Source organism: Theropithecus gelada, chromosome 13 (assembly GCF_003255815.1).
Source record: "Theropithecus gelada isolate Dixy chromosome 13, Tgel_1.0, whole genome shotgun sequence".
NCBI lineage: Eukaryota > Metazoa > Chordata > Mammalia > Primates > Cercopithecidae > Theropithecus > Theropithecus gelada.
Genome location: NC_037681.1, coordinates 47,425,633 through 47,436,514, shown reverse-complemented (window position 1 = coordinate 47,436,514; position 10,882 = coordinate 47,425,633). Strand labels below are relative to the sequence as shown.

Sequence of the window (10,882 nt, the reverse complement as noted above, 5' to 3'; positions counted from 1 at the left end):
TCACCAGTGTTATGTGGAGGGGACTCGGCTTTCTAAATATGAAGCTTCTGGGAAATATTGAGTGGGGGCTGGTGGTGAGGTGGTGGTGAGGTGGGGGGAGGCCAGGGGAACTACAGACTACTAAAGGCAGGGATTATGTTTAGGAGTCACCGGGCTGAAGCCCTGGGGGACAAACTGTTGATGGTCCCAGACCAGGGAAGCCACTTTGGGAGAGTGCATCCCCAGCTCCGTGCACACGGGCGGCAAACTGGTCCCCTGTCCCAAGCTCATAGCATCTCCTGTAGAGTTTTCTTTGGCTCCGAGAAGCAGAGGCCTCCCCTGAGCCCTGGCCCCCCTCTACCGCAAAGCAACTGGCTTCCATTACCCCTGACAGCTACAGAGCAACAGCCCAGCCCCCGGCCCCGGCCTGGCTCGGTGCCGTTCCCTTTTATGGTGAAGTTGAGAGAAAGCATGGAGTGAGGGGGGAGAAAGTTCTGGCTGGGCATAGGCTTGGAGACTTCCAGGGTGCCTCTCCCCTCGCCAGAGACCCTCGGGTACCCGCAGCCACCGCTCTTCGTTCTCTTCGGCGACCTAATCTGTTCTGAACCCAGGACCCCTCTTGCTTGTCCCAGCCCTTCCTCCCCTTCTCCATTTCTCCCCTTCTCCCTCCCTCACATCCGGGGGGTGATTTCCCACTTGGCCGAAGTCCCACGGTTTGGGTTTTGATTCCGGGAGGGTCCGCCCTATTTCCGACGCCCAGCTCCAGGGGTAGCGTGGAGGGAGGGAGCCCGGCTAAGATCCTGGTCAGATCACAAAAGGCAGGATGGTTCTACTTGGTTGCATGTGGGTCACAAAGGTTGGCGCCGGAGAAAGGAGCACCCGGCAGCCCCAGCCCTGTCCCCATTCTACAACGCCTCCCACTCCTGTCCCCGCCGCCCGAGCCAGGGAGAGGGCACTGAGGGCAGGGCCCAAAGGAAGCACCTGGTTGGGCCGGGCCGGGAAGCGAAGGGTGGGCAGCAGTACCGAGGGCCGGGGCCGGAAGGGGGTTGGAGTATCCCGCCGGCCCCGCCGCTGCACCCTCGCCCCAGCCCACTCCTCCGCCCTGGGGAGGCGGCCACCACGGCTTCGCTAGCCGCTTCCCGAGGCACGCCAGCTGCGACCAGCTGTGCAGTGCCCGGCCCAGGCGCGCGTCCGCGGCCCCACCCCACCCCCTACGGCTGGACCTCCCACCGCAGGCGCGCCCGTGGCCCCGCCCCAGTCGCGGCCGTAGGGCGCCGCGCGGAGCCGACGAGACGGTGGGGCTAGAGAGGCCGTCCCGACCGCGCCCCCCGCCGGAAGCGGCTGGTTCGGGCCTGAGTTGGCGCTACGAAGTTCCGGTCCAGGTCTCCTACCTCGGGCTTGTTCGCTGGCGGCGTCGGAGCCGAGCCGGACTGGTCAGGTGAGAGGCACGCAGGCGCCGTCCCGCGGGCTAGTCCCGCCGTGGCCGTGGCCGGCCCGTGGGGCAAGGACGGGTCCTTGCGAGGGCGAGGAGTGAGCCAGCCCGCGCGGCTCAGCCCCTCTCTCCTCCGCAGGATGATCACCGACGTGCAGCTCGCCATCTTCGCCAACATGCTGGGCGTGTCGCTCTTCTTGCTTGTTGTTCTCTATCACTACGTGGCCGTCAACAATCCCAAGAAGCAGGAATGAAAGTGGCGCTTTCTCCGCCCCAGGTAACGGCCCGGGGCTGTAGCGCCCAGCCCCCAGAGCTGAGTGGCGAGGCCGCGCCAGGGGTAGCAGGGTTCGAAACTTCCAATCAGAAAGTGTCGGGCCGTGATACAGTCCAGAACTGGTCCCCTTTATCTGCACAGAGTAGAGAGCGCGCTGTCCCCTTCCTGTAAACTGTTCACTGCTAGAATGGGAGTGGGTTTTCTAACCCTCACAGTCCCCGTCTTGTCCTCAATAGGTAGATGCCCAAGTTGGGAGTATAGTTGTAAGGAGGCACTGACACCGGTAGGAACGAAGGTACCGAGGGTACCATCCAAGTATAAGGATTTGGGCTCTTAAATAGCTCCCACTTTCCCCAGGTTGTTTAGACCTTATTTGGGCAGAATGTTTTTGGTGAGGGGGTGACAGATGTAGAATTCTGTTTCCATGTTCTGAGGCCAGGGGTTGGCTGCTGACCCAAGCTATAGAGAAGGAAGGGGGGGCTTTGGAGCCAGCCTGAAGTGTGGGTCACAAGTATAAAGGGAATATGGATAGACGTTACTTCCTGAAGGAATCCCCGGAGGAAAGCTGCAGCATTTTCCTTACCTCAGGTCTTTCCCCCTCTTTTCTAGGGTTCCAGGACATAGTCTGAGGCAAGATGGAGGGTATGAGGGGCCTTCACACTTCACTTCATCCCTTCTACCCATCACAACATACAAAGCAACTACACCTGGATTTTTCCAAACAACTTTTATTTCCTCAAAGTCTTCCTTAATCCTATGGAACAAGAAGCTGCCACTGAATAGGGCCCAGTATAGGGGCTTGCTTTTCTACTCCCTCCCCCCCAATATAAAAATATAGATTTTTTTTGTGGTCCCAAAATCTTGTGCTGTGGAGGGAAGGAAGGGGTGGCAGGTCCCTGTTTTGTTCTGTCTCAAGGTGCTGCTCTTTAATGTTTTGGACAGCGTGGCTGGCATTCCAAGGACTTAACGGCTGTCACATGGAATCAGCGGCCTGGAGGGGAACTAGCATATTTCCCACCTGTTACCCCATCTTGGGGCTATATCTTGGGCTTCAACATAAAGGCATTATCAGACCCGGGGAGAAATAGTGAGTGGGGGAGATTTAGGGACAAAACAAACCTCAGGTTGGCCCAAGGGACCCCCGCTGTAACAATTCCAAGATGGGGAGTCAGACAGACTACAGGATATAGGAGAAAAGGCAGGGGCAGAGCGGGGCCGTGGGGGCCTGGCCTGAGGCAGCCTGCAACAGAGAAGAGAGAGGAATCAGGGCTATGAAAACTCTGCTCCTCTTCTGTTCTGCTAACCAGGGGCTGGGAAGTGAAAGAAGTGAAGCAAGATGAAGATGGGTAAGGATGGGCAAGTTGGTTACTGCACAGTGGTCTCTTGCTGGAACCAGCCAGCTCCTAGGCCTTAGGCCCTAACTAAAAGTTGTTTTCTTTTCCTTTGGATTGAAGACTGTGGCCATGGTGGGGGAAAAAAAAATCAGGGACTAGATTCTTAATGAAAGTACATTTAGTCTTTGTGCTCAAAAGGAGTAGGGAAGGCAGAAAATTATTCTGAATGACAGAAATGGGAATGAAGGGACAGAAGTGAGGGGTGGGGTGAGGGACTGGACCCAAGTGCTCACCCTGGTTTAGCAGAGCAGGGTCCCGGCTCCAGCTCACTGCTCTCCCTGGTCCGGGGGGTAGGGGATGTGGGGCCTGAAGAGCCTTTCATCCCTCTGCGAGTCGGCGGTGAGCCCCGGCCCAACCTGGGCCTAGCCTGTGTGGACAGGGTTTGTGCTAAGAGGCTAGATTCTTCCATGAGTTTTTTTGCTTTTAGTTTGCTTCTAGAGTTTCCATGCATTAGAGTGTTGTAGTATAGGGATCAGTAGAGGTACTGGGACATTGAATTCTAGCTGAGAGGGTGAGGCACGATAATAGCCAGAGAAGTCCTGGATTCAGTCCATGACTGTGCACTCCAAGTCTATAACTAGGGGTGGCAAACAGATCCAGCATTTAACTGCCATGGCTATACCATGACTAAGGTCTGGGTGAGTAGAGAAACACTGTGTAGAAAGATAGTGAGGGTTGGTAGACCTCTCTCAGAGCCCTCTATGCCTCAGCCCCTGCCAGAGCAGTGTACACTTCACCCATCCAGTCAGCTTCTGCCTGTACTCAACTTTACCTAGCATGGGGATCTGGACTGAATCGGAGTTGGTGGCAGGGCTGTTCCTAGCAGCAGCAACCAAATGTGTTACCTGGGGAATCCGGGACCCCTCCTGGCGGAAACTCTCCTCGGGCAGGTCTGGGCAGAAAGAGAGGAGAAGCTAAGGGCAGGGGCAGGGAAAGCCAAAGCTAGCAGGCTGAAGTTGGGGTATATCTGGCAGGGACAGGTTGAAAGCAAGCAAATGACCTGGCTGATGGGGATGGTGGAGGGCAGGAGGGGGACTGGACAGACAGGCACTCAGGCACCAGAGAAGCTCTCTGATGTGGCCAAGCGTAGAGGCAGTAAAGCAGTGCTGAGCATTTTCCCTCCCACTACCCAGAGGAACAGTGCCTTGCTGGGTTCTGCCAGAGTGGTTGTGCTGAAGACCCAAAAATATTACCTGCAATCGAGTCTTGATGCAGGGCATCCGAGCTCCAGTCCCTAGCAGACCTTTCCCGATTACCATGACAGCCTCTGGTTTGTCCCCGGAGGACAAGAGTGAGCAGCCGCTCCCTAGGGAACAGAGGAAACTGATCAGGGCAGGGGTCACAGAGAAGAGGAGGTAACTTCCAAAGGATCAGGGTTTCTCAACCTTGGCAAGTTGACATTTTGGGTGGAATAATTCTTTATCGTGGGGAGTAGTCTTGTGCATTGTAGGATGTTTAGTAGCATTCTTAGTCTCTAAACAATATATGCTGTTTCCTCATCTCCCTCCTCAGTGTAACAACCAAAAATGTCTCCAGATGTTGCCTGGGCAGCAAACTCACCCCTGGTTGAGGCTCTAGTCTGGTCCAAGGGGTGGAGCAGCAACTCCAGGCTAGAATCGGCATGTACCCAAGCTTAAATCCTGTGTCAATTTATAGGCCGCAGGGCCTACCCCAATCATATGTTTAGCATTTGAGGATCAAGTCAGCTCTACCCAGGACTGGTGGGTTCAGTGCTACCCATTGAGGAGAGTAGACAGGTTGGGAGTAGGGGTCTTTGAGTGAGGTAGAACATGTTGGACTACAATCTTAAAATCATTCCCATCCATTTCTTTATATAGCTGGGTCTGTAATTTAAAGGAGAAGAGATGGCTTAAGTTTTGTGTGAATGATACGGCTGCACACAACATTTAGCAGTGTTGACAGGAGAAAGACCTGTCATGCTTTTTTCATTCTCCTGTTTTGTCTAATGTTGCCCAGCTCCTGGAGTCAGGGAATTTGCGTAAGTAGCACTTTGCAGGTAGACAAAAAGTCCTCAGGTTCCTCAACTGTAAAAATGAGGATTAAATGAGATTAAATGTGTAGAGCAGTGCCTGGCACATAGTAAATGTTCAATAAATGTTAACTATTGTTTTATTACACAAAGACTAATCAATTCCAGCTTCCTATACAAAGGCACCAGTGTTAGAGGTTTAGGATACCAAGAGGATAACTGATGCCCCTGGTCTCCCAACTAGGCTTAAAGAACCTAGGCTGGCCACGGAGGAGGCTGGCAAACCCAGATTTCAGTGGCAGCGGGTACAGACCTGGTATGTTGAGTGAATCGGGCAGTAGACAGGAGCCCAGCTTGTGTGAGGAGGCTGGGCCAGAACTAGTAGGAGCTGGGGATGGAGCAAGGCTGCCTGCAGGGCGATGGGTCAGTGGCTGCTGCCGCCGTCTCCTGTCCTGGCTTCGGGGCTCTGAGTGGAAGAGATGCAAGCAGATAAAAGGGCAAATAAGTGGGGCATTATGAGGCAGCCTTCACTGACTTGCTGGCTTCCCTGGTCAAAATAGCTGTTTTTCAAGCTTGTCATCAGACCCGCATCCCTCTCCTGAAGAAACTATTAATATAAGATGGGTAGAAAGATCTACTGTTTATTACAGTTATCCATTCTCCACCAGCCTTCATCCTGCCAGTTTGTTGTTGTTGTTGTTGTTGTTTGATAAAAGGTTTCCACTCTGTCACCCAGGCTGAAGAAGTGCACAATGGCACGATCATGGCTCGCTGTAGCCTCAACCTCCCAGGCTCAGGTGATCCTCCTACCTAGCCTCCTGAGTAGCTGGCACTATAGGTGCACACTACCATGCTCAGCTAATTTTTGTTTAAAGTTTTGTTTTTGAGATGGAGTCTTGCTGTGTCGCCCAGGCTGGAGTGCAGTGGTGCGATCTTGGCTCACTGCAACCTCCACCTCCCGGGTTCAAGTGATTCTCCTGCCTCAGCCTCCTGAGTAGCTGGGATTACAGGCGCGTGCCACCATGCCTGGCTAATTTTTGTATTTTTAGTAGAGACGGGGTTTCACCATGTTGGTCAGGCTGGTCTCGAACCCCTGACCTTGTGATCCGCCCACCTTGGCCTCCCACAGTTCTGGGATTACAGGTGTGAGCCAGCACACCCAGCCTAATTTTTGTATTTTTAGTAGAGACGGGGTTTTGCCATGTTGCCCAGGCTGGTCTTCAACTCCTAGGCTCAAGAGATCAACCCACCTTGGCCTCCCAAAGTATTGGGATTACAGGTATGAGCCACCGCACCTGGCCCAGTTCATTCTTTTGGCAAAGAAGTTAGTGAGCTTGGCTAACACAGATTTCCTTGGTTCCCCTCTTACCACTAATTGCTTCTCTTCCAGCTGTTCTTCCTGCCCCTTAAATGTCAAGTCTTCCCCCATGATTCTGTCCTTGAGCCTCTCTTGCTCTACTTACTCTTAAACTCCCAAGTCAGTCTCTAGCCCTTTTCTCCTGAAATCCAGCTCTAATTGTCCACTGGAAATTTCTTCCCAAGAAAGTCCCCTTGACAAAACAAAACTCATTCTCTCCCTTTCTTTCATTCTCCCTGTCTTCATGCAAAACCTAACTGCTAGAAACTTGTTTCATCTTCCTACTCCTCCTTAGATTTGCATTTGTATAATCAAATCCTACAATTCTATCTCTGCATTCACCTGACTTCTCTTTTCTTTTGGAGACAGGGTCTCACTCTGTCACCTAGGCTGTAGTGCAGTAGCATGAACATTGCTCACTGCAGACTTGACCTCCTGCATCCCAAGTAGCTGGGACAACAGGCGCATGCCACCAAGCCCAGCTAATCTTTAAATTTTTTGTGGAGATGGAGTCTCACCATGTTGCCCAGGCTGGTCTGGAACTCTTGGGCTCAAGCGATCTTCCTCCCTCAGTTCCCAAAGTGCTGGGATTACAGGTGTGAGCCATTGCACTGGGCTTGAAGATCTTCTAAAGGATGAAGTCTAAACTTTTGAATACTACACATTCAAAGCCTTGCCCACTATAGTTCCAGTGTACACATCCTTAGTAGGATGCTGATTTGATTCTTCATACCCTCTGCTATAGACCCTATGGCTATTAGTTGGGTGTGGTTCCTCTGGAACTGTTACCTTTTCTAATGAAATCGTGACCGTCTTTCATGTACCATCTCAAATGTTACCTCTCTGAAGCTTACTTGACCATTACAGGCAGCATTAATTGTTCTCTCCTCATTATCTTCATTCTTTGTTTGTGTGGCTAGTAGTTTATGGTTTCTGTTTAATTAAGTTAGTATGTGTAAAGTACTTACAGGCACAGAGGACTCAATAAACATAAGCTAGTATTTTTTCTAACTGGAACTTGAGTTTCTTGGGAGTAGGGACTTTGTTGCCTCTAACACTATATATCACAGTCCCTGTAAAATACTGCCTGAAAAACCAGAGACCTTTATCAATGTTTTGTTTACTTGAACAGCAGACACCCACTATACACCATGAGCTGGATCAATCATCTCTGGGAGTCTAAAGCATACAGTTATATCCTTTGGGGCAGCTGTCTCTGCTCCACTCATGTCTAGAGACTTAAACTACTACAAGTTCTGAAGGGTGGGGCCCAGGGGGGGCAGATGGTAAATGGATGGGGTGGGGAGGCTTGCAGCTTTGGCATGTCCTTCCTCATCACAGAGGAACAGCAGGTGCCAAATGTTCTCAAACCGATGGGCTATTAACTTTTCATGGAACTGAATTCACCAGAGGTGCCAGCATGCCAACTGACCGTTAATAAACGTGTTGGATATGAAAATCCTGTAACTTAAGAAGTGACAGTAACTTCATCTTCCCAGCCACACTGGGAATTAGCAGGCAGTGACAAGAATACTTTTGAAAGGTCCAAGCCAGGTCAGGCATGGTGGCTCACACCTGTAATCCCAGCACTTTCGGAGGCCGAGGCAGGCAGATCACCTGATGTTGGGAGTTCAAGACCTGCCTCACCAATGTGGAGAAACCCCGTTTCTACTAAAAATACAAAAAATTAGCCGGCCGTGGTGGTGGGCACCTGTAATCCTAGCTACTCCAGAGGCTGAGGCAGGAGAATCACCTGAACTTGGGAGGCAGAGATTGCAGTGAGCTGAGATGGGCTACTGCACTCCAGCCTGGGAGACAGAGTGAGACTGTGTCTCAAAAAAAAAGAGGTTCCAAAACAAAATGGTAAAAAAAAAAAATCTGAATGGAAAAAAAACCTACTTGTATGAATAAAGAAGAAAGGGAGAGATCTCAGGATGGAAGCTACTATGAGGAGATATGCTGGGTACCAATTATAGGTTAAGACGGTGGTCAAGAGTCAAAAACGCCAGGCACAGTGGCTCACGCGCCTTGGGAGGCTGAGGTGGCTGGATCACTTGAGTCTGGGAGCTTGAGACCGGCCTGGGCAACTTGGTGAAGCCCCGTCTCTACTTTAAAAAAAAAAAAAAAAAATTAGCCAGGTGTGGTGGTGTGCACCTGTAGGCCCAGCTACTAGGGAGGCTGAGGCTGGAGGATCACTTGAGCCAGGGACACAAAGGTTGGAGTAAGCTGTGATCACGCCACTGCACTCCAGCCTGGGTGACTGAGTGAGACTGTCTCAAAAAAAGAATCAGAAACAACCAGATGTTAGGGGGCTAGTGAGAGTTGGCACAGGTTGCCAATAGGATAACAGAAATCGAGATTTGTGGCCATAGTCAAATAACCTAAAACATTAGCTACCACCAATGACAGAGATAGTCTAGGGCCCAAATCCAAGTAATTCTGTGATTAAAATGGATGTCAGGATGATGTCCAGTTGACAGTGCACAGTAGGCAGAAATCATGAACTTGATAGAGGAAATAGTTTAGATAATTTGAGAAACATCTACACGCAGAGGCATGTTGAAACCGTATTAAAGGGACAAACCTTCACCCTACCCCAGGAAAGGGTAAAAGCAAGCGAGAAAGAAAAAGCAAGAGTGCAAGAGTGACGTGATCAGCTCTGCTTCCAGGGGTTATGAAATGGTATCTTATGGTAACCAGCCAGATGTTCCATTTTGGGGGTGGTAGGATAGTACTGGGCAAAGGTCTGAGAGGTCTGAGGAGAGACTGACCTCCCCTTGAATTAGTCAGAATGGGTGTTCTAAGGTCTCGCCATTTACAGCAGCAGTTATTTGACTTGTGCCAAGACCCTGTGTGTCATCCTCCCTGAACATCTTTGCAACTGTCCTTCCATGTAGCACTCCAGATCTCAGTGAATCCCTGGGACAATCACAGACCTGATTTATGTCCTCTGAGGGGTAGAAAGGTGAGACAAGCATTCATTTGGTTCCCAACTTCTTGCTTTTTATTCATTCAACAAATACTTGCTGATCGCTAAGTGCCAGGCATAGGACTAGGTGCCAAGGGCATAAGTACACGTGTTAGGAGACACTTCCTGAAGCTTTTGTTTGCAGTGGAAGAAGTAGCCTTAAAGCCCTCTTAATTCCTCTGTCTTCTACTGAATCCTGCCACTTCTCTTTCTAATACTTATCTCTCCTTTCCAGACACTGGTACTGGCTCTGGTCATCTCACCTCCCGTTTCCTGTCCAATATGTACAGTTCATAGACAGTGTCTTACACAGTCTTAGGTTTATTCCCATTTGTAGACACACACAATTGTTGCCATTGTCTCAGTTAAGCTCATAATCCTTGTTCTCAAGACATTTCAGCTAATTCTCTCTTCACCTAATCTCCTTGGTGATGGGCTTGGCCTTTTGCATACCCACCTAGATATACATGTTTTTTGTCCTCTCCACCCACTAGCTCTGTTCCTGCTCCTGGCTGTCATTTCTCACTTTGGGAATGTTTCTGTCAAACTATTGGCTACCTATTTTTCAAATTATTTCTTAACTGAACATTATTTGGTTAATTACTCTTGTGTTTATCTACCACAGTAGTTCCCCAAACCCCCAGGATGTTTACAGTGTGTGTGCGCTCTCATGTTGTATTTACTGTCCTGTTTCCCCTATTAAGTTTCAAGTCAATCAACCAGGAATTACTTGGTACTGACTGTGCATATTTTCTATTGGTAGGGGGAAGTAACAGAGAAATAGAATACATGTCCTTCACCTCAAGGAGCTCAATGCAGTGTTGTGCATTGGAAGCGGGGCAGGGAGGATGTCAATAAAATAGTGATTAAAAAGTACCTAGCCAGGCGCAGTGGCTCACGCCTGTAATCCCAGCACTTTGGGAGGCCGAGGCGGGTGGATCGCCTGAGGTCAGGAGTTTGAGACCAGCCTGACCAACATGGAGAAACCTGTCTCTACTAAAAATACAAAAAAAATTAGCCAGGCGTCAAGGCGCATCCCTGTAATCCCAGCTACTCAGGAGGCTGAGGCAGGAGAATCACTTGAACCTGGGAGGCGGAGGTTGTGGTGAGCCGAGATCGCGCCATTGCACTCCAGCCTGGGTAACAAGAGCGAAACTCCATCTCAAAAAAAAAAAAAAAGCCGGGCCGGGCGCGGTGGCTCAAGCCTGTAATCCCAGCACTTTGGGAGGCCGAGACGGGTGGATCACGAGGTCAGGAGATCGAGACCATCCTGGCTAACACGGTGAAACCCCGTCTCTACTAAAAAATACAAGAAACTAGCCGGGCGAGGTGGTGGGCGCCTGTAGTCCCAGCTACTTGGGAGGCTGAGGCCGGAGAATGGCGTGAACCCGGGAGGCGGAGCTTGCAGTGAGCTGAGATCCGGCCACTGCACTCCAGCCTGGGCAACAGAGCGAGACTCCATCTCAAAAAAAAAAAAAAAAAAAAAAA

General features: G+C 50.7%; 2 protein-coding genes across 7 annotated transcripts in view; one reads left to right on the top strand and one right to left on the bottom strand.

Annotated features, from left to right (window-relative positions):
• Nucleotides 1–1,256: 1,256 nt before the first annotated feature.
• OST4 (oligosaccharyltransferase complex subunit 4, non-catalytic) overlaps nucleotides 1,257–10,882 on the top strand; it is a 20,629-nt gene continuing 11,003 nt past the window's right edge. Inside the window, exons 1-3 of one of the 3 annotated variants that reach the window (XM_025353498.1) lie at nucleotides 1,257–1,417; nucleotides 1,551–1,688; nucleotides 2,295–2,544. In XM_025353498.1, the coding sequence (XP_025209283.1) occupies nucleotides 1,552–1,665 (114 nt within the window). In that variant the 5' untranslated portion in view covers nucleotides 1,257–1,417; nucleotide 1,551 and the 3' untranslated portion in view covers nucleotides 1,666–1,688; nucleotides 2,295–2,544. Of the gene's footprint in view, nucleotides 1,418–1,550; nucleotides 1,689–2,273; nucleotides 2,545–10,882 lie in introns of those variants that run through there. The other 2 variants (XM_025353500.1, XM_025353501.1) reach the window with 2 other exon arrangements.
• The window catches only part of AGBL5 (ATP/GTP binding protein like 5), an 18,970-nt gene continuing 10,481 nt past the window's right edge, over nucleotides 2,394–10,882 (bottom strand). For 2 of the 4 annotated variants that reach the window (XR_003115231.1, XR_003115230.1), the window contains exons 12-16: nucleotides 5,383–5,535; nucleotides 4,273–4,385; nucleotides 3,925–3,971; nucleotides 3,313–3,446; nucleotides 2,394–2,925 (exon numbers count right to left, since the gene is read on the bottom strand). Coding sequence is in view for 2 of the 4 variants with exons in the window: in XM_025353496.1 (XP_025209281.1) it covers nucleotides 2,754–2,925; nucleotides 3,313–3,446; nucleotides 4,273–4,385; nucleotides 5,383–5,535 (572 nt within the window). In the remaining 2 variants the exon portion in view is untranslated. The remainder of the gene's footprint in view (nucleotides 2,926–3,312; nucleotides 3,447–3,924; nucleotides 3,972–4,272; nucleotides 4,386–5,382; nucleotides 5,536–10,882) is intronic. The other 2 variants (XM_025353496.1, XM_025353497.1) reach the window with 2 other exon arrangements.